The 27266-nt window shown below is 32.6% G+C and overlaps 1 protein-coding gene across 4 annotated transcripts in view; it reads right to left on the minus strand.

Moving 5' to 3' along the window:
* LOC148621299 (uncharacterized) overlaps positions 1 to 27266 on the minus strand; it is a 54955-nt gene that overhangs the window by 14169 nt on the left and 13520 nt on the right. For 2 of the 4 annotated variants that reach the window (XM_088575465.1, XM_088575466.1), the window contains exons 6-32: positions 25345 to 27026; positions 24009 to 24107; positions 23622 to 23718; positions 23187 to 23374; positions 22610 to 22726; positions 22052 to 22225; positions 21788 to 21910; positions 21034 to 21231; positions 20199 to 20381; positions 18807 to 18913; positions 17663 to 17820; positions 16972 to 17204; positions 16412 to 16570; positions 15955 to 16104; positions 15335 to 15481; positions 14442 to 14597; positions 13381 to 13527; positions 12434 to 12589; positions 10962 to 11041; positions 10413 to 10524; positions 8468 to 8602; positions 6892 to 7095; positions 6314 to 6433; positions 3967 to 4117; positions 3132 to 3297; positions 1208 to 1303; positions 230 to 353 (exon numbers count right to left, since the gene is read on the minus strand). In XM_088575465.1, coding sequence (XP_088431591.1) covers positions 230 to 353; positions 1208 to 1303; positions 3132 to 3297; positions 3967 to 4117; positions 6314 to 6433; positions 6892 to 7095; positions 8468 to 8602; positions 10413 to 10524; positions 10962 to 11041; positions 12434 to 12589; positions 13381 to 13527; positions 14442 to 14597; positions 15335 to 15481; positions 15955 to 16104; positions 16412 to 16570; positions 16972 to 17204; positions 17663 to 17820; positions 18807 to 18913; positions 20199 to 20381; positions 21034 to 21231; positions 21788 to 21910; positions 22052 to 22225; positions 22610 to 22726; positions 23187 to 23374; positions 23622 to 23718; positions 24009 to 24107; positions 25345 to 27026 — 5462 coding nt within the window. The remainder of the gene's footprint in view (positions 1 to 229; positions 354 to 1207; positions 1304 to 3131; positions 3298 to 3966; positions 4118 to 6313; positions 6434 to 6891; positions 7096 to 8467; positions 8603 to 10412; positions 10525 to 10961; positions 11042 to 12433; positions 12590 to 13380; positions 13528 to 14441; positions 14598 to 15334; positions 15482 to 15954; positions 16105 to 16411; positions 16571 to 16971; positions 17205 to 17662; positions 17821 to 18806; positions 18914 to 20198; positions 20382 to 21033; positions 21232 to 21787; positions 21911 to 22051; positions 22226 to 22609; positions 22727 to 23186; positions 23375 to 23621; positions 23719 to 24008; positions 24108 to 25344; positions 27027 to 27266) is intronic. The other 2 variants (XM_088575468.1, XM_088575467.1) reach the window with 2 other exon arrangements.

The raw sequence follows: 27266 nt of genomic DNA on the forward strand, positions 1-27266 counted from the left end.
GCTTTAGGGAAAAAATGTCAGTTCATAGATGATTTATCAACTCCATCATACAAATGAATGGAAAATTTCCTTTTTGTTAGGAACCAACTTTTATAGTTTGCCAAACCCACGAATACCACAAAAATTTGTATCCAACAAACAATAATACTATCACAGTACTAGCCAGACTCCCTTACATAGCCTTACCAACACAGATTTACTTGCTCTGACTGTAAATGATCTAACTAACCTGATAATTTGATATAGCTTCCTTTAGAGACAGTATCTCTTTCTTATGACTCTCCAGGAGTGTTTTCATGTCATGAACCACAATCTTTGATTCTCCTAACTCCCTCTCTAGTTCTGATTTTCTCCTGTGAAGTACAAGTGTATGGCATATATACATGACAATTTGGATGTGACAGATATTCTGTATTCATGGTATTTTTTCATGCCAAGTCCTAAGATATTTTTTAGGTAAATAATTTATATGGTAACTACTTATGGACAGATCTGTGTAAATATCAGGCAAGTAAAAGTAAAGTAACCATGCTATATCAAAATACAAAAAACAAAATACCAGTATTTTATAAACCTCAGAAATATTCCCTTTGTAGCGCTGATACAGGATGTTGAAGATAGATTTATTCATTTTAAAATTTTCCCTCTGTAGCGCTGATACAGGATGTTGAAGATATATTTATTCATTTCAAAATTTCTCTCAATTCATTCTTTACAACTATACTTGTGTTTTCTAAATGTACAAAATGCATTTCACCAAAAAAGGTCGATGTAAAACAGCTTAGGTGTATTACCAACTGCCTGATTCTTAAATAAACATTGGTTAATTTCACAAAAAGTTTCAAGAGTAAAAATAAGTTTTGACATCGTAATAGAAGAAAAAAAATGCATTAGACATTATATTACTTACTACCAATTTCATACTTACAACATTTTGTGATACTAACTACATCTAGTTAAGTAAATAAAATTTCTCACTGACTTTTGCTATTTGTACATGCTAGAAAATTGGCTGATTATATAATAAGTGTACACAGTTTGAACTCAATACTTTACAGGTTTGAGGGATGATTCTATAGTAATAAAATATCTTGTCCATTCCAATTAATTCTGTACAGGATGTTTTTAAGATAATGAATACTTTCAAAAGAAAATATTTTAAAGAAACTTAATTTTCCTTTGTTGGAACTTTCAGAATTCATTTTACCTGTTAGTCTCCTCCAACTCATGAAGAGTTTTTCCAAAGGTAGATAACTCATCGTCCCTTTGTTTCATTTCAGAACTCAGACTCAGGACTTGAGTCCTGTAAAATAGAGAACAAATTTGTTAGTACAATGGCTTATTTAAGAGTGTGTTTGTAAGAATCAGGCAAAATGTGAAAAATCAGAAACATGCATGTCAAAACCTCACCATTCGTACAATGTAATATCACTCAACGATACTTTCTCTGTTTGAAAAGACCATACTTTAATCTCTGCATCACTGGCTTTGCTCAGAAATTTTTCAATAAAATGTTAGAAAAATGAGGTTTTTGACAGAGTTATCTGCCTTTGAAATGTTCATTTTCATTGCATTGCAATTAAATTATAACACAATGCACCAACATGATATGGACATTATTGTTTTTTTTCCTTAATTCTGATGGTGCAATCAGTCAAATTACACTATCAAAACGATGGTTTTTTTCATACCATGTTTCATCCACTGCCTGATTCTTACAGACTGACACTTAATATGGGAAATGCCCATTATCTTAAGTTTTGCTATATTTAGCATGTTCAATGTCAAAGTCTGTAAGCTATAAAATATAAAAATAGACAAAAAATATAGAAATGCCTCAGTAAATGGGAAGTTTGTCCAAAAATGAATTCCACCATATAGCATACCACCAGGACGAATGTGTTAATGTGTTGATTACTTTTTTAAAATTTCAAGCAGCTGTGATGAGTAGTTCCTCAGAAAATTTTGACCAAAAGAATTGTAATGGACACACAGAAACACAGACAAGGCTAAAACAGTACACTCCTACTTCAGAGTGGGAGTATAATGAGACCACATGTAGCAGTAATAAATAAAACAAGAGGCTCCCAGGAGCCTGAATCACTCACCTGGTTGAATTTTGCCTTTCAAGGGCAATAAATTAAACAAGAAGTTGTCCAACAATTTTGACTCAAGAAAACTTTGATTGGACTTATCATAAGGGTCATTTCAGCAAATGAAAGTTTAAATCTATCATAGTTTTCAAGACATTGGCTAAAAACTGTAAAAAAAAACCTGTCATTTTCCCCTGTCAAGGGCAATAACTCTTATAAGGAGGCATCTGATGACTTTTATGCCTGAAGACTTTTGTAGTCCTAAAAATAAGAATCATTTCAGCTACTGAAAGTATTTGGCTAAACCTAACGGTTTTGGAGATATATGCGAAAAACTAATGTCTGACCCCATATGTTCTATTTTTAGTAACATCGGCCATGTTTTCAACGGATCAAAAAACCTCACATCAGTTCTAGGTAGGATACCCCAAGGAACATTCATACCAAGTTCGGTTCAAATTGGTGAAGTAGAGTCAGAGGAGAAGATTTTTGAAAGAAATAACAAAAAATAGCGAAAAATGTTGAAAAAGGGCAATAACTCCAACATGGTTGAACAGATTAAAATGAAAATTTGACCACAGATAGATCTCATCATGATAAACACTTGTGCCTATGTCAGAATTTAGTTAAACCTAACGGTTTTGGAGATACATGCAAAAAACTAATGTCTGACCCCTATGTTCTATTTTTAGTAATGGCAGCCATGTTTTTTGACAGATCAAAAATCCCCATATCAGTTCTATGCAGGATACCCAAAGGAACATTCATACCAAGTTTGGTTCAAATTGGTCAAGTAGTGTCAGGGTTTTGAAAAATTGTTAATGACGATGACAACGGACGACGATGACGGACAACAGACGCCAAGTGATGGCAACAGCTTACATGGCCTTTGGCCATGTGAGCTAAAAAGACATACAGCCAACTACTTACTATTGCATTATGATAAAAATACTTCATACCCTGTCTTTAAGCAAATACTTGTCCATTTACAATTCATTTTGTGACCTTGTTGCACTAGAACATTAGCAGAATACTCACTTTGTCATGTCTAATTCTCTCTCAGTTGAGGTTTTCTCCAACTGGAGAGCATGCTGTTGCATATGAAGCTCCTTCTCCTTTTCAGAGATAGCCACTTCCAACTTAGTCTGAAGCTCAATTATTTGATGGTCCTTCTCACTCAATCTCTTCACCATATTTTCATACTCTATGAATAAAAAAAAAAGATAAATTGAATAAAATACATGTTTAGTTGTTTTGGAAAAGAACTTATGTACTTCCTTTTTAAAAAATAAAACTGGTATGTTGCCAAAGACAACGGTAAATGTCCTGTTTCATTGTGGTAGACTATAGTGAGGGTAATATGTGGTGCCAGGAATACTATCAGTCAACACCTCAAACTCTGATCTTCAATAGGACATAAGAGGCCTTTCAGAGCTTACTTGAAGGTGTGTTTACACAATTTGAAGACCTTTTGGAGATCTCTGTATTTACTATTTTTATAGGGGTTATATGATGGTTGCATTTTCACCATATCTGTTCCTTTTTCCATTCATACTTTTATTGACAATGACACTGTCAGTTTGGCATTAGTTAAGCTGACACCAAGTAATAATTGTACTTGTATTGTTTTAGTACACTGGTAGTTGCCTAGAGAATGTAAAATATCAGGCAGAGAGAACCAAACACCATTGTTCAAGTTGAGTTGAATTTTGTGCTAAACATCTTCACCATCCATTTTTTTAAAAATGTTTTCAATTAGGCATAAATCAAGTATTCACAGGTGGAATTACCGGTACACCTTTTAGTTTAGTTTAAAAGACATTTCGTTGAACAAAGAACTTCTTGGGCCACTTACTGTTGAATGCAAACTTACCATGATACATGATTCCTTTATCCTGCTTAGCATTCTTAAGTGCTTCTTCGCTAGCTGTCAGCTGTTTTTGGCACTCGTTCAGCTCTGTCTGTATATCTCTAACCTCCTGTCTCAAATTCTCATTCTGTGTGGAATAGATCTGGTAATCGTTCTGTAAAAAGGCAAGCCTTAAAGGTGAGTATGTTATTTTTTAGATTTATTTAGAAATTTTTGGTCATTTGTTAACAAAAAGTTCTACAACTGTAATTGTTTGAGTTTGAAAAGTTTTTCCACTTGTCGAGACCAGTTTTAATAAACAAATTTTAGAATGAAAGTCATGGAAATCAAATAAAAAATAAATACCGGTACATAAAATAAGAAATTCAATAAAATTAAATAAAAGAATTGTAAGACAAAATAGTGACAAAAAAATTGATAATAATGAAGGCAATCAATTTTCAAAATGTTCTAGAAGTACTACTTATTATTTAATCTAAAACAGAAAACAACAACAAAATCACGTAAAATATAACAATTGGAGATTTTTTAGGAACCAATGAACTGTGGTTATATAATGTCTAACAAAGGCTTTGATACAAGTACCTTAGAAAAAAATTATGAATACTGAAAAACATTATACATAGCAAATGGTTAGAAGTGCTTATGGAGATTCTGATTTTACAACCAATAAATAAGTTGGAAGAGCTTCGAGGTTATCTGATCAGTTTGCAATTAAAATGTGCTGACTGATTAAGAAAGATCAACTTTTTTCAGCCTGCAAATGAAAACAACCATAATTAAACTTTACATAGCTTGCAGTACAATTACATTCACAGTTAATGCATGAAACATGCATGACAAATAAATCATCCACAAACGAAAAATGTTCATTTCAGGAGGTAGACCTTGGGTAAGGGACACAACTCTTAAAATTCATTTGGAACATTTGTATTCAACATTTTACATCAATCTTAAGTAAGCATCTAATTAACTTGGATTCATTTTATTCTGCTTTAACGAAAGCTTGAGAGGCTTTGGTGAAATTGAATATGATACAAACATATCACTGATTTCATCCCTTACCCTAGGTCTACCTCCTTAAGTTTTTCTTCTTTAAAGTACTTGGAAGATTTTGAAACAAAAAATTTTTTCATGCATTAAATAATAAATTACTAATAAAAGGAACTAATGACATTTTGTTTCTGATTAATTTAAGGCTCGTCCTACCAGGCTGTCACCTGACATGAACTGTGATAAAGTCTATATCAAAAACAGGCTACCATTAATTCCATATATACACAGGCAAATGTGTCACAAATGAGAATCATATGGTTTGCATCATATGATTATCAAATAAATCAAGCAACATATGATAATCATGTTTTGGTTTACATATGATAATCACATGATTATCATATGATAATAACGTTCTTCACAAACATATAATTGTCATATGTTTTCAAGCTAGAATTAAAATATGAGAATCATATGATAATCATATGACTATCATATGTTCAATGTCATATGATTGTCATATGATTACTATATGATTATCATATGTGGTACATTTGCCTGTGTACTACCAATTGCTGTCACTATTGGTAGGATACTCAATTTATATGGACAGCCCATGGTAAAACAAGTCATATACTAGTCTTAGTGATTTTTTTTTTCATAATTATATGCTTTAGAAATTTGCATTCCATGGAAATAATTTATTTAGAGTGATGTTTTAACATCACTCTTAGTAAGTTAAAGCAAAAATATTAAGGCCTACAGGTAACAAGTTATTTGTGATGTTAAAAGTCAGTGCATCACTAGAAATAAGTTATTATGTGAAAACAACAAACATGTAATGTTAGAAAGGACACACAGCAAACACATATACTAAACGCAGCATTCTAAAATCATTTATGATATTAGCTAAACACAGCAAACAGTAAGTAGTAGTCTTTGTAAGAATCATGCAAATTCTGTAATACGTGATGGACATTTTTATTTTTGTTATTACGGTATTGAAGTTGCTTCATACGTCTATATCATAAAATGTATAATTATTCATTCCCATCTGTCTGCTCTTAGGAGATAATCCACATTGAAAATCAAACAGTATATAATTTTTATCTCCTTAGGGTACGAGTTAAATGAAAAAAAACATGTAAATTTCTGTTTACTATAACATTTTAAACAAAATATCAAAAATAAAAATATGCAGGCTTTCCTACCACAAATCACATTTTGCATGATTCTTAGCTGGAGTACTACTTAATAGATGTTAAAGCTGAACACTATCCCAAACCATTTTGTGCTATAAAACATCACAACTATGTGACTTTAAAAGAAAGCTACACACTACACCAAACATTACATTTAATTTATCCTTGAGTTGTTTTTCCGTGTTGAGATTATTCAACACATGATCGTGCTCACGTTGGAGCAGGTCGAGTTTGTGGTTCAATGTTATCACTTCCTGCTGTTTTTCATCATACTAAAAATCAACACGCATATATTTGATATAAAATAAAAACTGTGAAACCTCAGCTCAAAAATGACAAAATAAAGGATGGGGCCCTGTTTAGAAAGAAATATGTATATGTCTTATTCAATAATCAATAATAACATTATATATGAATTTGTTTTCCTACATATTGGATTAAATAAAAATGTTAAGACTAGGCTTAAAATGTTTTGTTCAAGTATAAAGAAATGAATGAATAGTTCAAAAAGAAGAAAGAAATAGAAATAAAGTTGTAATATAAATTTTACGTTTTAAACACTAGAAAGGATTGACATTTTTTTCAACTGACAATTTGCACAGACATACAAAAAAAACATTCACTGACTGATTAAAAGATAAAAAAACAATGTAAAACTTAGAAATCAATTAATCTCTTCCCAAAAGAGAAGGTTTCAATAGAACAAAAAGAACTCTTAAAAGCAACTTACAATTTTTCTTTCAGCCTCAAGTTTATTTTCAAGTGAAGAGTTGAGAGTTGTCAGTTTCTTCTGATCATCAACAAGACCTTCTACCTTGTACCGTAGTTGTACATTCTCATATTCAGCGTCCTGAAGATTTTTGCGTACTTTATCTAAGTTTCCTTCAATTGTTGTAATGATCATATCTTTCTTGTTAAACTCTGCTTTCTCAGTCTAATAAAAGAAAAGTTAATGTCGAAAATGGAACTCTATGATTACTGTTAAAGTACTTTAATTTGTGGATACCAATTTTCATGGATTTGGAAAGAAAAACAATCCGTGGATTCTTAAATTCATGGTTTTGAGGTTTAAAGTATACACATTAATATGATTCTCCTTTTCGATGAAAACCAAATTTCATGGTTCGGCCTACCCACGAAAACCATGAAAATTGGTACCCCATGAACAAAAGTACTTTCACAGTAGTACTTGGAAATAGTAATATCAGTAATTTGTAGTCTTTTCTCCTTTGATCTTTTTTGACAGATATTTCTCTTTCTCACGTCCATGACAAAATATTCGAAAATATCCGTCAAAACACATTCAGAGCGATTGTGAGATCACATCAGATCTCTATTGGAGTTTAAAATGAAAATGATATCATGCACCAATAGCATATAATCACACTTTAATGATTAATAATGCAAATAATTATTGGATTACAGTTAAACCAAATTATAGTTACTTTTGATATTAAGTTTAACAATATCATATAGAATATCTCAACTCTCTCTCACATGCTCATCGAGATGTTACATATGAGATTGTCAGTATCATAATTGAAAGAGATGTTACATATGAGATTGTCAGTATCATAATTGAAAGTCACTATATAATTCTACATCTAACGGACAAAGGATCTCATATGATCAAGATCCCAAAAGACTACCTGGACTTAACAAATGAGTATTAATTATTTAGTGGTTAAATCAGCCAATCACCCTGAGCAACTCGGCGGGTGTTTCTAGAAAAGCAGAGGACGCTTACCCTACCGGTGAACCTGATCCATGCTCCCAGTTTTTAGTGGAGTCAGAGTTGCTCATTTACTTTTGTTACTTTGTATGTATGATTTTAGTTACTTTATGTTCTTTGTTGTGTATATCTGTTTTCCATGTCTGGTCTTTGTCCCTGGATTACATTCTTTTGATTACCGCTATAACCTTGGTTCCCTTGATTACTCTTTCAGTCACTGTTGTGCTTTTTAACAATGTACTTTAAAGGCAAGATTCCACCATCAACTTACAAGAGGACTAAAAAGATAATCCCTGCATTGGGTACCTATGCAAGCTGCATGGATGTACAATTGTTAGCGTCAAAAAAAAAATCCATCATTAAAAATTCATATACCTGTATATGCAAATTTCCTTTTTCAGGACAAAATACTGTTCATGTGATATTCATGTGAATCAAGCCTCACATTAATTTTATGGGAAAAAGTCACATATTTATGTGGTGGCTTGATCCTGATAAATGTCATGAACAAGAATTATATGCTAAAATCAAGTAAAAATTTCAAATTCATGTGAAATTATTTTTGTATGAATACCTCTGTCATTTTGATTTGCTGCATCTGTCTGGCATTCATTACATCTTTCTCTACTTTAGACACTTCATTTTGAATCCTACTCCTTTCTCCCACCAGATACTCATTCAACTGTCTGCACTCAACACCTTCTTTCATCTGAAAATGGAAATGAAGTTCAAGGTATTAAAACAGAGTAAAAAAGTCTCAAATATAAAACATATATATATATATATATATATATATATATATATGTCCAATAGTACAAAGATTTTTTTTAAGTCAACAATGGATGGTTAAGAAAATGACATTACAATTCCCTAAGAAAGCAACGAAATTTTCAATGAATTTCAATGCTATCTATGTAATTCATTTCTCTTTAACCATTGCAGTTAATGAAAAATGCCAACATTGAACTTTGAGAAAGGATACATTTGTAATATGAAATAGATGAAAATTTTTTGAAAACAAATTTGTCATGTGCCACCCACCGCCAGGTTTTTACATGGACGACCTCGTAAGGAGATAGACCTAGGGTAAGGGAGATAACTATTGAAATCAGTCGTATGTTTGTATCATATTCAATTTCACCAAAGCCTATCAAGCTTTCATATGAAACAGAATGGAATCAATCAAAGTTACTTTGATGCTTACAAGACATTGATGTAAAATACCATATACAAACATTCCAATGATTTATGAGAGTTGTGTCCCTTACTTAAGGTATACCTCCCTAACATCCCCTATCACATCCATACAACATCAATACTGGTATGATGATGAATAAAGATCAAAATGTTTATCATCTAGATACTGTTTTTTGGGTTGTTTTTTTTTTTGTAAATGTGAAATAACAAATTTTGTTCTTCACTCTTTGACTCTGTTGCACTAAAATGTCAAAATTCTCTGCCCTTGTTACATACATGTTATTTGACATCACTGATGGTTCAGTACACAACATAATAAGAAGTAAGTTAACTGATAGGAATAAAAAAAATCTATTAAAAAGGGATAATGAATTGGTAGAAATGAATTTCAAAAATATGATCACTCATGCCAAGAAAGCTAGAAGATTTTACATGAACTTTGAACAAGTTCTGCACACACATTTAACCTCTACAATCTCTGGCCCTTGTGATCAAACATATGTCATACTTTGGTTATTCACTCTTCACAGTATATTATCTTATAATTTTTTTTTTTAAAGACATCTAAAAATAAGAAATACAAATTCTTCAAGACAGATTTTACACTCAAAAAGGCAAAGATTGTAGAAATAAAAAGACGGCAATTCTAATCCAGACAAATCTATATGTATCCCATGTATTTTCCACATTAATCCACAAGTATTGTATCTATTTACCTCATTAAAAAGTTGGTTTGTCACTATAGCTTTATCATCTCTGTTACTCTGGTTAACATTGTGGAGTAGTTCTATTCTCCTCTGTACACAAGTATCACATATAATTATCATATTAATCCACATGTTCCACATGTAATTACCTTAATAATCCACATGTACCACATGTAACTACCTTAGTAATCCACATGTTCACATGTAATTACCTTAGTAATCAACATGTTCCACATGTAATTACCTCAGTAATCCACATGTTCAACATGCAATTACCTTAATAATCCACATGTTCCACATGTATTTACCTTGGTAATCCACATGTATCACATGTAATTACCTTGGTAATCCACATGTAACACATGTAATCACCTAATTAATCCACAGGTACCACATGTAATCACCTAACTGTACCACATGTATTCACCTAATCCACATGTACCACATGTAATCACCTTAGTAATCCACATGTACCACATGTAATTACCTTACTAATCCACATGTACCACATGTAATCACCTTAGTAATCTACATGTACCACATGTAATTACCTAATTAATCCACATGTACCAGATGTAACTACCTTACTAATCCACATGTACCACATGTAATTACCTTATTAATAAGTTGGTTTGTCATTCTAACTATATCATCTCTGTTACTCTGGTTATCATTGTGTAGAAGTTCTATCCTCCTTTGTAGAAACTCTAAATCCATTTGTTGTCGACTGTAAGACGAAAACATATATCAATTGTATACAATTAAAGAGGCTCTCACATTTCAAACATAGAGTTGGTAAAATCTGCCACATGGCACAAGGTACAAATGTAACAGGGTTGGCTTCTAATATATATTTAATATCCGGAATGAATTGATTATAGTGTACAAATTTTGGGTACTTTTCTGTGATAGAATGTAACAAAATTTAAAGTGTTAATATCTTAAGTGGGCAACTTTCATTTGCACATTATTTTTTAATACAGTTTCTCATGATGAGGCCCACAGATCTATTTTAAATAAAAAATATTTGGGATTAAGAAATGCATGCATCACTATTAAGCTTCTGCCTGGTTTTAAGACAGAGCTGCACTTTAAAAGATTTTACATGTTATTAGTAAAACAAATTTCTAATGATGCCCATTGGTCATTAGTAAAAATTCATACCTTGTTTTTATTTGTAACATTTCAATTTCTTTGTCTTTTGATGTTAACAGTGATTTCAAAGTATCCATTTCTTCAGAGAACTGAAAAATAATGTTTAGAAAGTATTAAATTAAGATTTGTGCCACGTAACATCACAAATTAAATTTCATTTGGTGAACTCCAACTGCCTATTTCAACTAGCCTTTTTTGTTTTAAATCTTCAAAATCATGATATAATACATATTTTAACGAGAAGTACAGTCGAACTTCACTCGCTGGAACTCGGATGGCTCAAACACCCGGGATTTCTCGAACACAATTCCAAGTACCAAAAGTTTCTCCTATATAATCAATATAAATAACCTTGGATTTCTCCAACTTCAATTTCTCGAAAACTCGAACTGACTAGTCAGTCTGTTCTGTAATAAATCTTAGAGAATAACGCTCACTAACTCAAACTCGTCAGCCATTTTGTCGGCTTGGGTAATAAAAGGTGTAAAAAACTGAAACCCTATCTTTAATCAGTGTTATTTTACTTAATTTCAAGTAATATTTAAGTCATCACTAATTCAATGGTTTCGATCTCAACATAGTACTGATTGATGTTTGAGAATGTTATGAAGTCAGCATGATGAAATCATCATAGAAAATCAGATGAAAACAAATTTATGACCAAGGAACTCGAACTCTGAACATTTTTAAAAGGCAATCACAGCATTTTTAATGTCCACAAGTCAACATAATCTTCCGATAGCAAATAAAAAAATTCCACGAACTAACAAAACTTCGTAGGAAGTAAGCAATTTCTACGATAAAATGCAACTCGGACTGGCAATGAAAAAATTTCCCAAACTCCTGATAACTCGAACAAATTTAAGTGGTCCCTTAGAGTTCAAGCTACCAAGGTTTTACTGTATACCAGTTCTTACAATAAAATATATAGGTTTCCAAAAGGATAATCCATACTTTTACTAAACATGTAAGCCATTAGCAGCGATTAAACATTATGCCATACTGCTTTCTTGTTTAATATGGGTTGCCAAAAGGGAACCATGTCAAACTATATATCTCGGGTGAAACATCTTCCCAAAAGTTACCACACCATTTTAAAGGTTAACCTAGGTAAACCAAAGAGAATCAACCAATCAAATATCTTATTACAAATCATTTGAAGTTCTTTACCTCATGAGAGAATAATCAAGGGAACCAAGGTTATAGAGGTAAACAAAAGATTGTAATCCAGGGACATAGACCAAGAAGAACACATAGAAGAAACATCTTCCCAAAAGTTGTTACACCATTTTCAAGTTTAACCTAGGTAACCCAAAGAGAATCAACCAATCAAAAAGCTTATTACAAATCATATGAAGTTCAACACCTCATGAGAACCATCTTCCAAAAAGTTGTCACACCATTTTCAAGTTTAACCAAGGTAACCCATAGAGAATCAAACAATCAAAAAATCTTACTACAAATCAAATGAAGTTCTTTACCTCAGGAGAAGTGTCTTCCCCAAAGTTCCCATACTGTTTCCTTGCCTCACTCTCCAGAGTTTCTACCAGCTCCTGCAGTTTATTCTCAAGCTTGACAGTATCCTCCTCAGACTGAGCTTTCTCCTGAATCAGGGCATCATGTTCCTCAGCTATTTCCTGGAGAGAGAAAAAAAGTACTGTGAGAGTACTATTATTTCTGGGGTACCAATTCTGGTGGTTTTTGTGGGTAAACCAAACCAAGAAAATTAGTTCCCAAATGAAATGAAGATTCTCATTGATTTGTATCCTGAAAACCTCAAAACCATGAATTCAAGAATCCATGAACTTGTGTTTCTTCCATAATTCACAAAAACTGGTATCCACAAATTCAAGTACTTTCACAGTATGTTCAATATATTTGTGGTTTTGTGCATTCTTAGTGTTGTTTTCATTCTGTTTCACTGGCAGCATTGTACAGAGTGCCTGTGATACTTTTTAAAGCTTTTTCTCTTAAGCTTAACATTTTATTTGTCTCTTTCCCTGGTGCAACAAAACTTTAAAAATAACTTAATACTTAGAATATTTTTTGCTGTCTTTGATTATAGCTGTTTCCATAGGAGTTAAAAATTTCTAAGTCAGACTTGAGAACTTTTTCAGATTTGAAGTGACAGAGCCTGCATTCACAATTAACCTTTACATAAATAAAACTCAAGCAAATGATATCCTCCACATTCTACAAAAAGAAAATATTGACTGAATGATTGATTGTGGATTTACATCCCATGGCAGATATTTAATGCATTGCAGGACAGGACTGTTGAATCAATAAAGCAGACCTTATTTTGTACTAGTGACATACTGAGCCAAATATTTCACTGTGCTAGCCCCCAACCACCTCCAGCACTTGAAGCGAGCATGTCACCATCTGACCAACAAGGCTGTAACAGACACTGAATTTTATACAATACCTCCAAATGTTGTTCTAATTCTCCTTTCTCTGAAGACATCTGTAAAATCTCTGCCTTCTGGCTGGTAACATCTTGTTGTAGTTGGTGAAGTTCCGTGGCCATAGTCTGCATCTCTTCCTCTGATGCTTTCTGCTTATTGTAGGCATCCTATAATGAAAAATGTGATAATATCTAAACTTTGTTTTAAAGTATCATTATTAAGTAAGTGTAGTTTGATCCAAATTTCAATTACCACCAAGAGTTGAACTTCTATTGAAATGTAATATTCACAGATTACTATTGTCAATAGTATCAAATCCTGTTTACAAAATAGAAATTAGTCAACACTTGTGTAAACTATTGTATGTATCAAGAAAATTTGACATCTTATTACTGTGAAAGTACTTTATTTTGTGGATATCAATTTTCGTGGATAAAGGAAAAAAACATAAGTTCCTTGATTCTTGAATTCTTGGTTTTGAGGTTTTCAGTACACACATCAATGGAAATCTCCTTTTCATTGGGAACCAAATTTCATGCTTTGGCCTACCCACAAAAAACACAAAAATTGGTATCCCACGAACAATTATACTTTCACAGTATTAGTCCTTTCCTTCAAAAAGCTTTGTTACCAATAAATGAAAAGCATATGTCTATCCATCTAAAAAAAAAATACTGATAAACTACAACCTGTCTAAAATGAAGACTCTCTGTGAGGGTAATTTTATTTGTGAGTCACTATGTGTCTGGTTTGTCATAAATGTATTTTGATGTTCATAAAATGTTGAATTTTTTTAATACTTATTTCAGGATCAATCTTTTCAATGGAAGTTTAACAAATCAATGGGACTTTGAATTTGGCTATTGCTTTGTACATATTATTACAGTTATTTTATGTTATTTGTTGTGTTTGTCTGTTTTCAATGTCTGGTCTTTGTCCCTGGATTATATTCTTTTGATTTCTGAGTCTTGGTTCCCTTCATTATTTTTTCATCAAACTACAAAAACCACAAAGACTGTTACCCAAATAATACTATTTCATTTTACACTAAAAAAACAATTAAAAACAAATTTATCTTTACCAGTAATTCCATTTTGATCTGTTCTTTCTCAAGTTCAACTTCTGCTACTGATGGAGGAGTTATTTCCCTTGGATCCCCTGTATACACCGACAACTTCCTTTCATATTGCTGTAGTTTATCATTTGTTTGGCTTTGTTCTATTGTCAGTATCTTAATCTGAAAAATAATTATTTTTTCTTAAAAAACTTTTCTACTAGAAAACGACAATCTAACATAGTCCTGAATTTTGCTGTTAGTTAAAACACTGTTCATTGCTATTTTTGACTGCAAATAAAACAAATTGAATAAGACTTTTTATCCCTACATAAAAGGGGATTGCTTTACAATGAAAAAATTAATGCTGCCAGTAAAGTTACTTAAGATTCTAGTTCAATTATTTCATATGAAAGGGATATAACTCTGACTTTACATTTTGATAGAAAAGCTCAATGTGAAAAATCATTGTCCATTCCATCAATTAAATGCCTTCAGCTAATGATTTTACTAGACATTTTTCAAAAAAAAAAAGCTTTATGCAAAAAATCACTGTCCACTTCATCAATGAAATACCTTCAGCTAACTTGCATCAAAAATAAAATATGTAATTTTAATTTTCTTCAAATGAATCATTTAATTCAAATTTTCAATTGAGCTTACAAAAAAAAAAGACTATCATAAGGAGGTAGACCTAGAGTAAGAGATTGAACTCATGAAATCAGTGATACGTTTGCATTATATTCAATTTCACCAAAGCCTCTCAAGCTTTCGTTTTGAAGCAGAATAAAATGAATCCAAGTTAATTAGATGCTTACATAAGATTGATGTTAAATGCTGAATACAAATGTTCCAATGATTTTTAAGAATTGTGTCCCTTACCCAAGCTCTACCTCCTTAATATTTGATGTTTTCTTTACCTTAGCTTCCTTATCCTTTAATTCAGCTGTGACAGAATCTAGAGTGGCCTTCAGAACTTGATACTGAGCAAGCTGTTCCTTCTCAGTTTCTGTAATGGCATCAATCATTTTACCCCTTTCTTCAAACTGTTGCTGTAGACTTTCAATCTATTCAGAAAGAAAAAAAATAAAATATATGTAATATTATTTCAAACTTTGCCAATAAGTGATGGAGATATTTGTACTTAAGTGTAGGTTTTTGTAAGAATCAGGCAGAATGGGAAAAATCAGAAACATGCATGTCAAATACACACCGATCTGACTATATAGGTTCACTAAAGGATGCTTTCTCAATTGGAAAAGTACATTATTTGATCTCTGTATCACTGGATTTTCCTAGAAATTTTTTAATAGAATGTTAAAAAATGAGATTTTTGACAGAGTTATTTGACCTTGAAATATTCATTTTCAGTGCATTATAATGAAATTATAACCCAATTTACCAAAATAATATGGACAATTTTCTCCTTTTTCCTTGATTGTAATGGTGAAATCAGTCAACTTACACGTTCAAATGGTGGTTTTTCTCTTACCGTGTTTCACTGTCTGCCTGATTATTACAGAGACTGACAGTTAATTACCTGTCCTTCATATTCATTTGACTGTATCTGTTCTATATACAGATCTTGTCTACTTTGTTGCAGTTCATTGTCAAGTTTCTCAAGTTCTTGGGCAAGCTGGTTCATCTGTTGGTTCTTGTCATCTATTTCTTCTTTTAAAGATGATGCAAGCTAAAACAAACAAACAATTCTCAATCTTCATGTTTCAAAAAAAATTGCACTAAAGTATTATGCTTCCAGCTTATCATTATGCAGCCAATTAAAAATATTAAGCTTTTCTTAACTAGAACTTTAACAAAGGTGAGCATTAAAGAGTTAAAATACTACTAGTATATCAAAATTTAACCTGTTGACCTTGCCTAACAGATATGTCCTGGCAAATATTCTTGCCCATTCCCACATCCCTTTCACCTCATCCTTGCAAGATCTACAAAGGTAATCAAGAATGTTAGAAAAAACCCTTCAGTCATCCTCTTACCTTGCTGTCAGCTATTTCCCCAGCTTTGACACCTTTCTGCTTGACCCTGGCAAGTTCTGACTGAGTAGCATCAAGTTCATTCTCAAGTGATCTATAGTCAACTAGTAGGCGGTTATACTTGTCATTCAACAGTCCTATTTCTGCTTCCTGACTATTTACCTATAATGCATGTAAATTTTTTTTTTTAAATTTATGACAGAAGCAATAAGTCATTTGCTTAAAAGGCATAAAATTGAGGTGAATTTTTTTTTCAGAATTTTTATTGAGTATGGAATTTATAGTACATGTATAAGAAATTGTGAAAACTGAGGAATCTGGAATAAATCCTGAATTAGCATAAATGATGATGTATCAAATATAAAATCTCTTATTGCCAACCCACACTTACTTAATTCTTATTACCATACACCAGAACAATTATTTTTAGGCCCAAAACAAACTCAAACAAAAATTGTGCAGATCTCATAATTTCACTTTTTTACAGGATACAAATTTTAACTGGTACAATCTCTCACTTTTTTGTCAAAAATATGACAATACACTATCCATCCAATACTTACCTGAGCCACAAGTTTATCCATTTTCTGCTGTTTTCTATCATCCCCTTTGTCAAGTTCAAGCTGACTGTTGGCCAACTCAAGCTCACTTTCTACATCTTTAAGTGCTTTTTCTCGAGCCTCCATCTGAGTTTTTAAAGTACTTATCTCCCCTTCCATGACCTGGTTTGACCTAGATAATGCTTGGACTTTGCTCTCTAAACTCTGCACCTGAATGTTTAAAGACTCCTTCTCACCTAAATCAATGACAAAATATTGACTAAAGTAGATCTTTAATTCCAGTGACTGAAAGTCAATCTTAAGATAAGATGCTCTGTATATGAGAACACTTAAAAATAGATTTCGTAAAAAATATTTTAAACTTCCATGGTAACTACAATTAAATTTCATTTTTAATTTCATGTTGTCATAAATTAAGAACTCTCATGTTTAAGTAATTTTTCAAGTTTTGTGGCACCAGAGCCAGAGCTTATTTTATTTTTGTTTTCAAAATTCAAATTGACCAATATAAAAATTTGTGGAAATTCCAAATTTGAGATTTTTAAAGGAACAGTACCTGCAACCTTAGCCAAGAATTGTAAGAATCGATACCAATTTTGAATTTTTAAAACATCAACAAAGTAAAGTAACATTTCGTAGCCCGTTGCTCATTTTTTTTTATTTTGAAAGTTGCTTATGTCATGATTGTACTAACTATCTTTGCCCCGTAGAGACTGGACTGCGCCAGTGGACAATGCTGGTAAGTTCTGCCGTAAAATCTCATTTTCACTCCTTGTGGCCTCTAACAGATCCTCAGCTGTTTTCAATTGAGCAAAGGCCTCATGCCTCTCCTTGACTAGTGTTGCCAATTGTCTGGAATGCAAAACAAATGGACATGCTAATACAATCTGGAAGATCAAAGGTTCAAAACTGCAAATATACAGATCAATAATTTAATTTGATTTGTAACCAGCTTTCTGATTGGTTGGTTCTCTTTGAGCAAAAAAAGTTATTTTGTATAAAAAGGTTCAATACTGTAATTTTGTCCGCAATCCATGAAAAAAAGTAATCCGAAACAAAACTACATGAGCTTCTAGTATTTGGATTTGAATTTGTTAGGAATTAAATTCTAAGGAACATTTCTAATTTTTAACAAGTTATACAAAATAACCTGGTTTGAGCAAGCTAACAGTTTTAAGTAGCTGTCTTTGTAAGAATCATGCAAAATCTAAAAAATGTGATACACCCAAAAAAAGGCTACATATTTTTTTTTTGTAATTAAGTTGTTTTATGGGTCTATACCATGAAATATGTAACTATTCATTCAAATCTGCCTGCTCTTAGGAGATAATCAACACTGAAAATCCAACAGATTCTATTGTATTTGAGTGTCATTTACAGAGTTATCTCCCTTTATTTTGAAATTTACAGTGCATTCTATCAATTTTTATCTCTTATGAACAGGGGTTATATGAAAAAACTGCATGTTAATTTCTGTTTACTATGGCAATTCAAACAAAATATAAAAAATAAAAATGTGTAGGCTTTTTACCCATGAATCACATTTTGCATGATTCTTAGCTAGAGTGCTACTTAACGTTATTATAAAACCCTTCCTGATTTATAAGTGTAAACCGCTCCAAACTAGGTTATGTTGTATCACCTGTTAAAAAGTAGAAGCATTCTTTAAATAAATGTTAAAGTTCATACTTCAGTGAAATAAAAAAACAAAACCCATTTCGATTCAAATCGTTCATGTAAAAATTGTACAAGAATAGTATACAAAGACAGAAATTTTGCAATATTTGGTTGTCAATCAATTATAAATCCTTAATGACTAAAACTGATAAAAGACATACTCCTTATAGGTGGCTTCAAATGTAAACTTCTCTGACTTAGCATCATCAGCCTGTTCTTCAGCTTGTTTCAGCTTCTGTTCGTACTGGTGTTTCATATCTCTAAGGTTCTAACAAAGAGAAAAATACTTTATGTGTGAGGAATATGGGATTAGATCATTGAAAGTGGAATGAGAGCAGTTAAGGTATTCGACCCATAATAAAAAACTTCCCGTCAATTTTCCGAAATTTACCGAGGTTATAACAAAGAGAAAAATACTCTAAGTATGAGGAATATGGGATTAGATCATTGAAAGTGAAATGAGAGCAGTTAAGGTATTCGACCCATAATAAAAAACTTCCGGTCAATTTTCCAAAATTTACCAATGTGTCTTTAAAAACTTTATAATCTGTGTGGATTCCAGCCTAGTTCCTTATGTAAGTTCTTAAGAAATATAAAACTTTCACCTCCAATACCCTAGCAAGCAATATGATCAACACTGATTCTTCGGTTAGATTTGAACTCTGAAAAGAGGATATATCATGCTTACAATGATTTTTTTCAGCGATTTTTCTGTGGAAGCAATTTGAAGAACCTTTTTATCTACATATTAAAAAATGGGTCTAAGACAGAAATGGCTGGGTTGTAATGAACAGGAAATAGAAGAGTGACAGACCTGAAATTGTGTCCCATGATATGGGACCCCATATTGAAGTTGCATACCAAATATCTAGTGGCTGTGATTTATAGTTGCTGAGAAAAATGCTACAAAATTATTTTAACAAGTTCAACCAGGCCAAATAAACAACTTGGATTAAGTGCAAGACAGAGACATCTCAGAGACCCAAGAATAAGATTTCAAGTTCTTTAATGGGGATATGCTATTTTTATACATTTAGAGAACAATGAATCTTACCTGAGGGTGTCAGAGGTTACATTGAGTTGCAATTTAGCATAGTTTGAGTCTTTTTCTAACATTTAAATGACTATACTAATTTAGAACACTATGCTTGCTGCTATTCCTTTGCATTTAGCAGAGGTCATTAAATGCTTTTATGTGACATCATAAAATACTTGAATGGCTTAAAATATGAAAATCTTTGCCTAAAAAGTAAAAAACAGATATCTCATATGGCCAAAAAAAATGAGTATCCAAGTCTCAAAGACTGATACTGCTGACTCAAAAGACTGCCTTAAAATTTGCTATGATTCAATTCAAAACAAACTAAAACAAACAATAAACAAATAAAACCCTCAAAGTATTGCATCAAAGCAAAACAAAGCAAAAACTTCAAAGGCTCTAAAGCAGTAAGTCATGATGAATACATACAATGTAAATGTGAAAAAATACAAAATTTTACGTCTGCCAAAACAAACATCTGTTCAGTAGTCTACAGAAAATCTAAAAGTCTCACCTTCAACCCTTCATAAACATCATTATCATGAAGACTCAAATCTTCTAACAAGATTTCCAGTTTTTGTAACTGATGGCATGCTTGCTCTTTTGTGGACCACAGATGGCAGATCATATCTTTCTCTGATGTGGTGAGGCCTGACTGACTCTCTAACTGTGCACATATGTACTTGTAATCATGGTTCTGTGCAAGGGAAGGAAAGCATATACTAGCAATGCTTGAACCAGCGGTGATAAGGGAGATAATTTAAATGATATTTTTGAAATATCAGGCAAATTTCTTTTTTAATTAGAAATTATAACACTTATTTAAAATAAATTAATAAAGAATATTTGCCTGATGTTTTGTTTAGGATTTATGTAATAAGCTGCATTTGAAGCTGAAGTGACAGAAAAAAATGCACACACACAATAACACACAAAAGTATTTGTGGAGATGTCCACATAAGAATCATGCAGGGGATGATTTATGGATTTATTTTAAGAGTTGTAAGGTATATCATATTTCTCTGTTGTTGTTCAGTAATTATCATGTCAATAGACCATAGATGTACATAAAATTTCATGTCACAACCTAATTTGTTTAAAAAAAAAATTACAATGAAAAAATATGATTTCTTTTCAATGAATCACAGAATACTAATTTTGCATGACTCTTAGGTAGACAGCTCTTTAAAAAAAAAAAAGGTTTTCAATCACCTGAACCATTATCGTTCAACAAAATAAGCTTGAAATATATCTAAAGAAAACAAGCTCACTGCACTCTTCTAAAAATGGAGCTAACAAAATTAGAATTAAAAGAATTATAAGGCCGCAAGATTTGTCCCACTACTAACCTTAGTGGCTTCTTGGCGTTGACTAATATAGGAGCTGTAAGGTATATCATATTTCTCTGATGATAGTGTTAACTCATCAAACGGTACTTGAAGTCTCAACTTCTCATTCTCATTTCTGACATCTTTTATTTTCTGTTCTAGGTTACAGTTCTTGTCTTTTTCTCTTTGTAATTGTCGACAGAGTTCCTTCTCGGTCCCCTAAAAAATAAGATGCACTCCTGCATGAACATATTGAAATATGTTGTCCAAATATCAAAAACACGGTTTGTGATAAAAGTTACTGTACAACCCATGAAAAACAACCTGTAGACAGCTTTTTTTTGCAAAGATAAATTTATAATATAAAATGGTTTCATATTTCATGAGGGCTGTTCCAGTAAAACATATAAGATACAGGGTTTGGGGGTGGTGAGGGAGGAAGGCACTTTTATTCTTTGCATAAGGGTCAGTGATCAGGGTCCAGTTTCACAAAACATCTCAAATTGAAATTTTCCTCAAATCCATCCTCAACTTGAATTTCAACCAATCAGATCATTTAAAACTGAAGCTTTGAGGCAAAACAAAGGACTTGAGGAAATTCTTATCTTGAGATTTCTTTAATAAAACCCAGGCCTGGTCTCTTAACAAAATATAGAGTTTAATACTTAACATCAATATAACTCCCCCGGTGAAAAAATTGCACATGTGATCATATTTTGGTTATTCACTCTTCCAACTAATTACCCTGTAAGGAATCACATAAATATGAACCAACCTGTAATCTTGCATTTTCTGTCAGCAATTTATCTTCTACCTCTGACAAATTATTGGCCCTGTCTGACCTTTCCTGGTGGAGTCTTTCCTCTGTGACTTTTAACCTCTTCTCCAATGATTTAATCTGTGAATGACCAATGATCACTGATCATTAAAAAGCCCTAATTTCCTCACGTTTTACCGAATTTAAATGTGAAATATCTAATTTTTAGGATTTACATATTAAATTCAACAATTTATTATGTGTATATCAGCAATTTATTACCTGTTTATCAACCACTGTATTACCAGCTCCACTCATATCTACTTGGTGCTGGAGCAGGTTTTTCAGCTCAGTGAGTTTTAAAACCTGATGGTTGCTCTCACTGAGTCTACATTCTTCATCATGCAGATGTTTTTCACACTGCTCCAACAAAGATTTCAATCTAATCACTTCACCCTAGAATAATGGGAAGAATGGAAGATGTATTCATGTATAGCAAGAAATCAGTGGTACCTATGTACCCTGACTTTAGCATATGGTCAAAATAAATACAAATGTACAAAGTTACGAAGCAGAAAGTTGCTGTAGCCCAAGACAAAAAAATTGTAATGGACAGATGAACATATGATGGTCATCAGAACATGGAAAAGAAACGTTTATCCCTCCTAAATACTTTTAGATGTAATGTCATTTCTGATTGTTCAAGAACTTTCAATTTGTTCTTAGAAACATTTTTATAACTAGTGATAATTAAAAAAGTACACAAATAAAAAAACAAGCACCAGGTTTAAATATTTTATCCAATTGAGACACTCCTTTCAGTAGACAGTTCAACATTACCTTGAGTGTAGTAACTTCCATCCTATAGGCTTCCATGGTTTCCTGTTTTTCACCGCTCTGTCTAGCAAGATCTACAATACTACTGGTTGCCTGTAGTTTGGATTCTAAATGCAAGATCTGAGAGAGAAAAAAAAAAAAGAATTTACATGTGTTCATTAAACCGAAATTATTCTGAATAGAGGTTGCCAAAATGCCTCTAGATATGCAGATATAAGTAAAGATAATACTATAATTGTACATATACTGGTATGTTATAAATTTCATAAAATAATGCTGGTGATGACATTTTTTTAAACCCTGAAATTGACAAAAGCAAAGCACATATTTAGGTCCCCAAACTTTGTTGAATTGACAAACAAATAAATGTCTGTTAACAGGCCTAGGGACAATAAAGTTTAAAAATACTGGTCTAAGAATATTCCTAAGTGTCATGGTAATTTAAGTCTTTAAGGTTGTCAAGAATGGATAAAAAAATTTCTCCAATTGAGTAATCTACTGAAGAAAACCTCAATTTTATTCAAGATAAAGAAAATTCAAAGATATTTTATCAACTTGCCCTTAATCTCTTTTTACATACCTCAGCTTTGAGATTTTCGTTTTCCTGGACTAGATTGATTACTTTACTCTGTAACTGTTCCATATCCTGAGCTGCATCAGATTTACTCTTCCTCTGTACACTAGATACCTCTTGGTTCAGGGAGAGTTGAGAGGATTCCAGTTCTGATTTTGTTTCCCGTAGTTCATCCTCCAATTCATCTATTTTCCCTGTTAATAAAATCAAATTTAGTTTGAAATTTTTTATTTGTCACTTTTTTACTTCATACATTGAATTTGTGGCATATTTCTATTTCACAAAAATTACTGTATTTGACATATTAGAATAGAAGTAATTCCTTCTGCTGTCGCTCGGTGTTAAATAATCAAAAATAAATGCTGTACCCATGTTAAAATGAGTACAAATCTACCCCTCCACAAATTATTTCTTACGTTTTGCAATATACTAGAAAATTACCTGTAGCCCTGTTATATTTCTCTTTCAAAAGTTTATTTTCAGTTTGAAGAGTGGATATTTCCATCTGTAACTTCCTGTTTTGACTCTCCAATACCTCCTAAAGTAAGAACAAAATGGAACTTTTTCAAGTTTAATTGGAAATCTGAAGAAAATACATTAAGGAACATTTTTTGTAGTGAAATTTCCTTTACATGATTTTTAATAAGATTTTTAAATTTTTTGAAAAAAATATATCAAATTTGGTTGTGTAAGACTTGATTATTTGAGGGTGGTGGTTGCCTGGACTAGGCTAGGATTAAATTTTTAGGAGCCTATGTCTTTTGTTATTCAATTAATTATTCTAAAATCAATACATGTAAGCTAACATAGATTCATAATGGGACAAACCTTCTCCATGAAGAAACTTCTAGCATCTGGACTGGAACTGGTAGGACTATGAGGGAGAACCCTCTTCTTGTGTGAAGAACTACTGAATCTTAACGTTTCCTGAAAAAATAGAACTACATGCATGTATGATACCATCTATAACACACTGGTTTATGTCATAACTGAATTCTACAAAGTTTGAGTTCATACATTCAGGATTTAAATTAGGCATGTTCAGCATAATACAGTATGTGAATACAAAACTAAAATCCTAAGCACTAAATGATTTGTAGCCAATATCATCAGTATTCTAGAACAACAAAAATGAGTAAAATATTTATTTTATTAAAGAATGTGCTGCATTATGAGAGGAAAATAAAAAAAAATTACTGGTACATGTAGCATCAACATAAATTGGCCATCTCCACCATGAAAGTCAAGAGATACAAAATCTCCACCATGGAAGTTAGGAGATACAAAATCTCCAACAAGGAAGTCAGGAGATACAAATCAGTAAAATATTATAAACATCTGACAATGAAACATTAAAGAAAAAAACTCTGAACAAGATATCATAATAACAAATCAACAAAAATAACAAGTTATATAAATACTGGTATTGTTAAAGTATTAATTTTCGCAGTGTACTAATTTCCTTTATTTTCGCAGTGAACATAAAAACACGAAAAAATAGTAGCCGCAAATTGATTTTTAACACTATATAAGGCTTATCATTTTTTTAATTTGCAAAAATTGATACCCACGAATATGTTCTTTTGCCAGAAGTCACGAAAATTAACAGCAGCGAAATTAATATGTTTACTGTAACCTAAAGAGTCTTAAAACCAAAGTGAGGTTCTGCCAAACAATATCACCAGTTTGAGCCAAATTCATATTTTGAAAAGTTAGTACTGTCACAGCACAATTAAAGTCTTAATACTGGGACAAAGAATATTGAAAGGAAGCACCCTGTGCAAGAAAAAAAAATTATCTGAAGCAGATGACATTCTGGTAAAATTTACCTCTAAATAGTACAGACTGCAAAGGGAGCATCTATTTGATTCCTTTTGAGGGACTATCCCAAAGGATATTTTGTGCAGTGTCTGTAAATATCAGGCTAGACTATTTTTCACAAGACCTTTGTCCTATTTGAACCAATATATCATCCCTGATTCCATTCACCCAAGGGGGTTGGGGTGATGGGGGGGGGGGGACAAGTTCTAGCCTTAATAGTTTGTTGGCTTCAAATTTTATAATCTGCAAACTTTCATAAAAAAAAAAAACCAAAAAGTTGCTCCCTTCATATAATAGAAATAAAACCAAACTTCTAAAAAAAAATACAACTCAGTTCCCAAACCTGCATGTCTGAACTATCATCACCCATATACTGCAAGGCATTTGTGTAGAGGTCATGCAGGGAGGATAGGGCTGCCTCTGAGGGTCTCTGGGACTCATGTTCTAGATACTGCTCCATCACCTCAGGGTGAGAGGCGTAAAGTGACCAGAACAACTGATTAAGTGATGCTGTGTCATTCAAGGGATTCTCCATCTGTGAGCTGGCCCTCGGGGATGTTTGGCCAATGTAACTCCCACTACCCAGATCTTGTAAACTTATCTGGGGTGTATTTCCAACCTGTGAGCTGGCTCTCGGGGATGTTTGGCCAATGTAACTCCCACTACCCAGATCTTGTAAACTTATCTGGGGTGTATTTCCAACCTGTAAGCTGGCTCTTGGAGATGTTTGACCAATGTAACATCCGCTATCAAGGTTCTGTAAGCTTTCTTGAGGTGAGATAGCTTGGTAACTTGGGTTGGTTGTCAACGACCTTCCAGTCTGCACTAACTTGTTTACTAATGATTTATGTGAAGTTTGCTGGGATACATTTCTAACTCTACTATCATTCAACATAAAAGAACTAAGGTTATTATCACTGCTCCTCAGGGTATGTGTTCCTGAAGTATTTTGGCCATCTGTTAGACCAACATTTGAGTCATCCTCATAGAATGATCCAAAAAATTCTGGATTAGAATAGTGCCTCCTTGAAGGTAATCCATAAAATGGCTCATCCTGTGTTGGAAAGTATGCAGTGATGTCACTGTGGTTGTAACCTAACTTCTTACCAACAATACCAGATTTTGAATCACCCATATTGCTGTAAGGGTTGGATAGTGTTACTTCAAGATGTTGATTTGGCTGCTGAAATTGTTCATTTTTTACAATTTCTTGAAGTTCTGATGATGTTGGCAATAAGGTACCTAAGCTCATGTGACTTGAGGCACTACTCTGCCTACTAATGTTTGAACCCAAATTCTGAGAGTGAGGTGGATGATAGGTTCCTTTTCTCACAGCATCAAAAACTTCAGATATTGTAGGAGATCTGGTTTCCATGCCAACAAAATCATGTACATGTGAACTGGATGATTTCTGTCTCAAGGAGCCAGTACTAGATACTGCATTCCCTAACTTTGAAGGAGTTGTGTATTCAAACATTCCATACCCTTGTGAATCTTTACCTCTCGCTCTTGCCTCCCTTTTCTCAACCTGTGCCAAAAGTTGGGAAGGAGTTGTGTATTCTGGCAAGCTAGTGCCACACTTTTCAGCAGCTATTTTTTCCATCTTTAATCTTTCTCGCTTCTCCCTTTTCTGGACCAAGTCATGCAATTTTGATACTGTTGGGGGTAAATTCTGCTCAGTTACTGAATCCTTAGAAACAACCTGTTGTATTCTTTCTCTTTTTTCAACTTTCTCCAGTAACTGAGATGGTATTCTGTCCAAAGCCATTTCATTTTTACTTGTGACATATTGTAAGCTGGATCTACTGCCATCTTGAGAGCCAGAAGGGATATTTTGACACATCAAAACTCTCTCACTGTTATAAGAACTTTGCCCATCTGATTCTTTACTCCTTCTCAGACCTTTTTTGGCTGGCCTGTCAGCAAGTCTTTTGTTTTCATGCTGTTTTTTCTCAGCTTGGCTTGCTTGTAGACTAGTTCTTGAATCACCAAATCCACTTAAACTACTACTGTTTGAAAGAGATCCTGAAATAGATGCTTCTTATTAAGCATAGTTCTCCAGTAACCTTGAAAGGCAAAGGAAATATAAAAAAAAAAAATCAAGAAATCTATGAGTGATGGCTTGCTAGTGATACCATCACTTTCAGTGCTTTGAACTATTATGGGAAATTCCATTCAAATCATTAGAATGAAAATAGAACAATGCAAAAGTTCATCAATGATTTTGAATGGTTTTAGTAGAGCCAAGAAAGTCTTAGTCATGAT

Source organism: Perna viridis, chromosome 3, assembly GCF_037379345.1.
Source record: "Perna viridis isolate PV_CMFRI_1.1 ecotype Kerala chromosome 3, ASM3737934v1, whole genome shotgun sequence".
Classification (NCBI taxonomy): domain Eukaryota; kingdom Metazoa; phylum Mollusca; class Bivalvia; order Mytilida; family Mytilidae; genus Perna; species Perna viridis.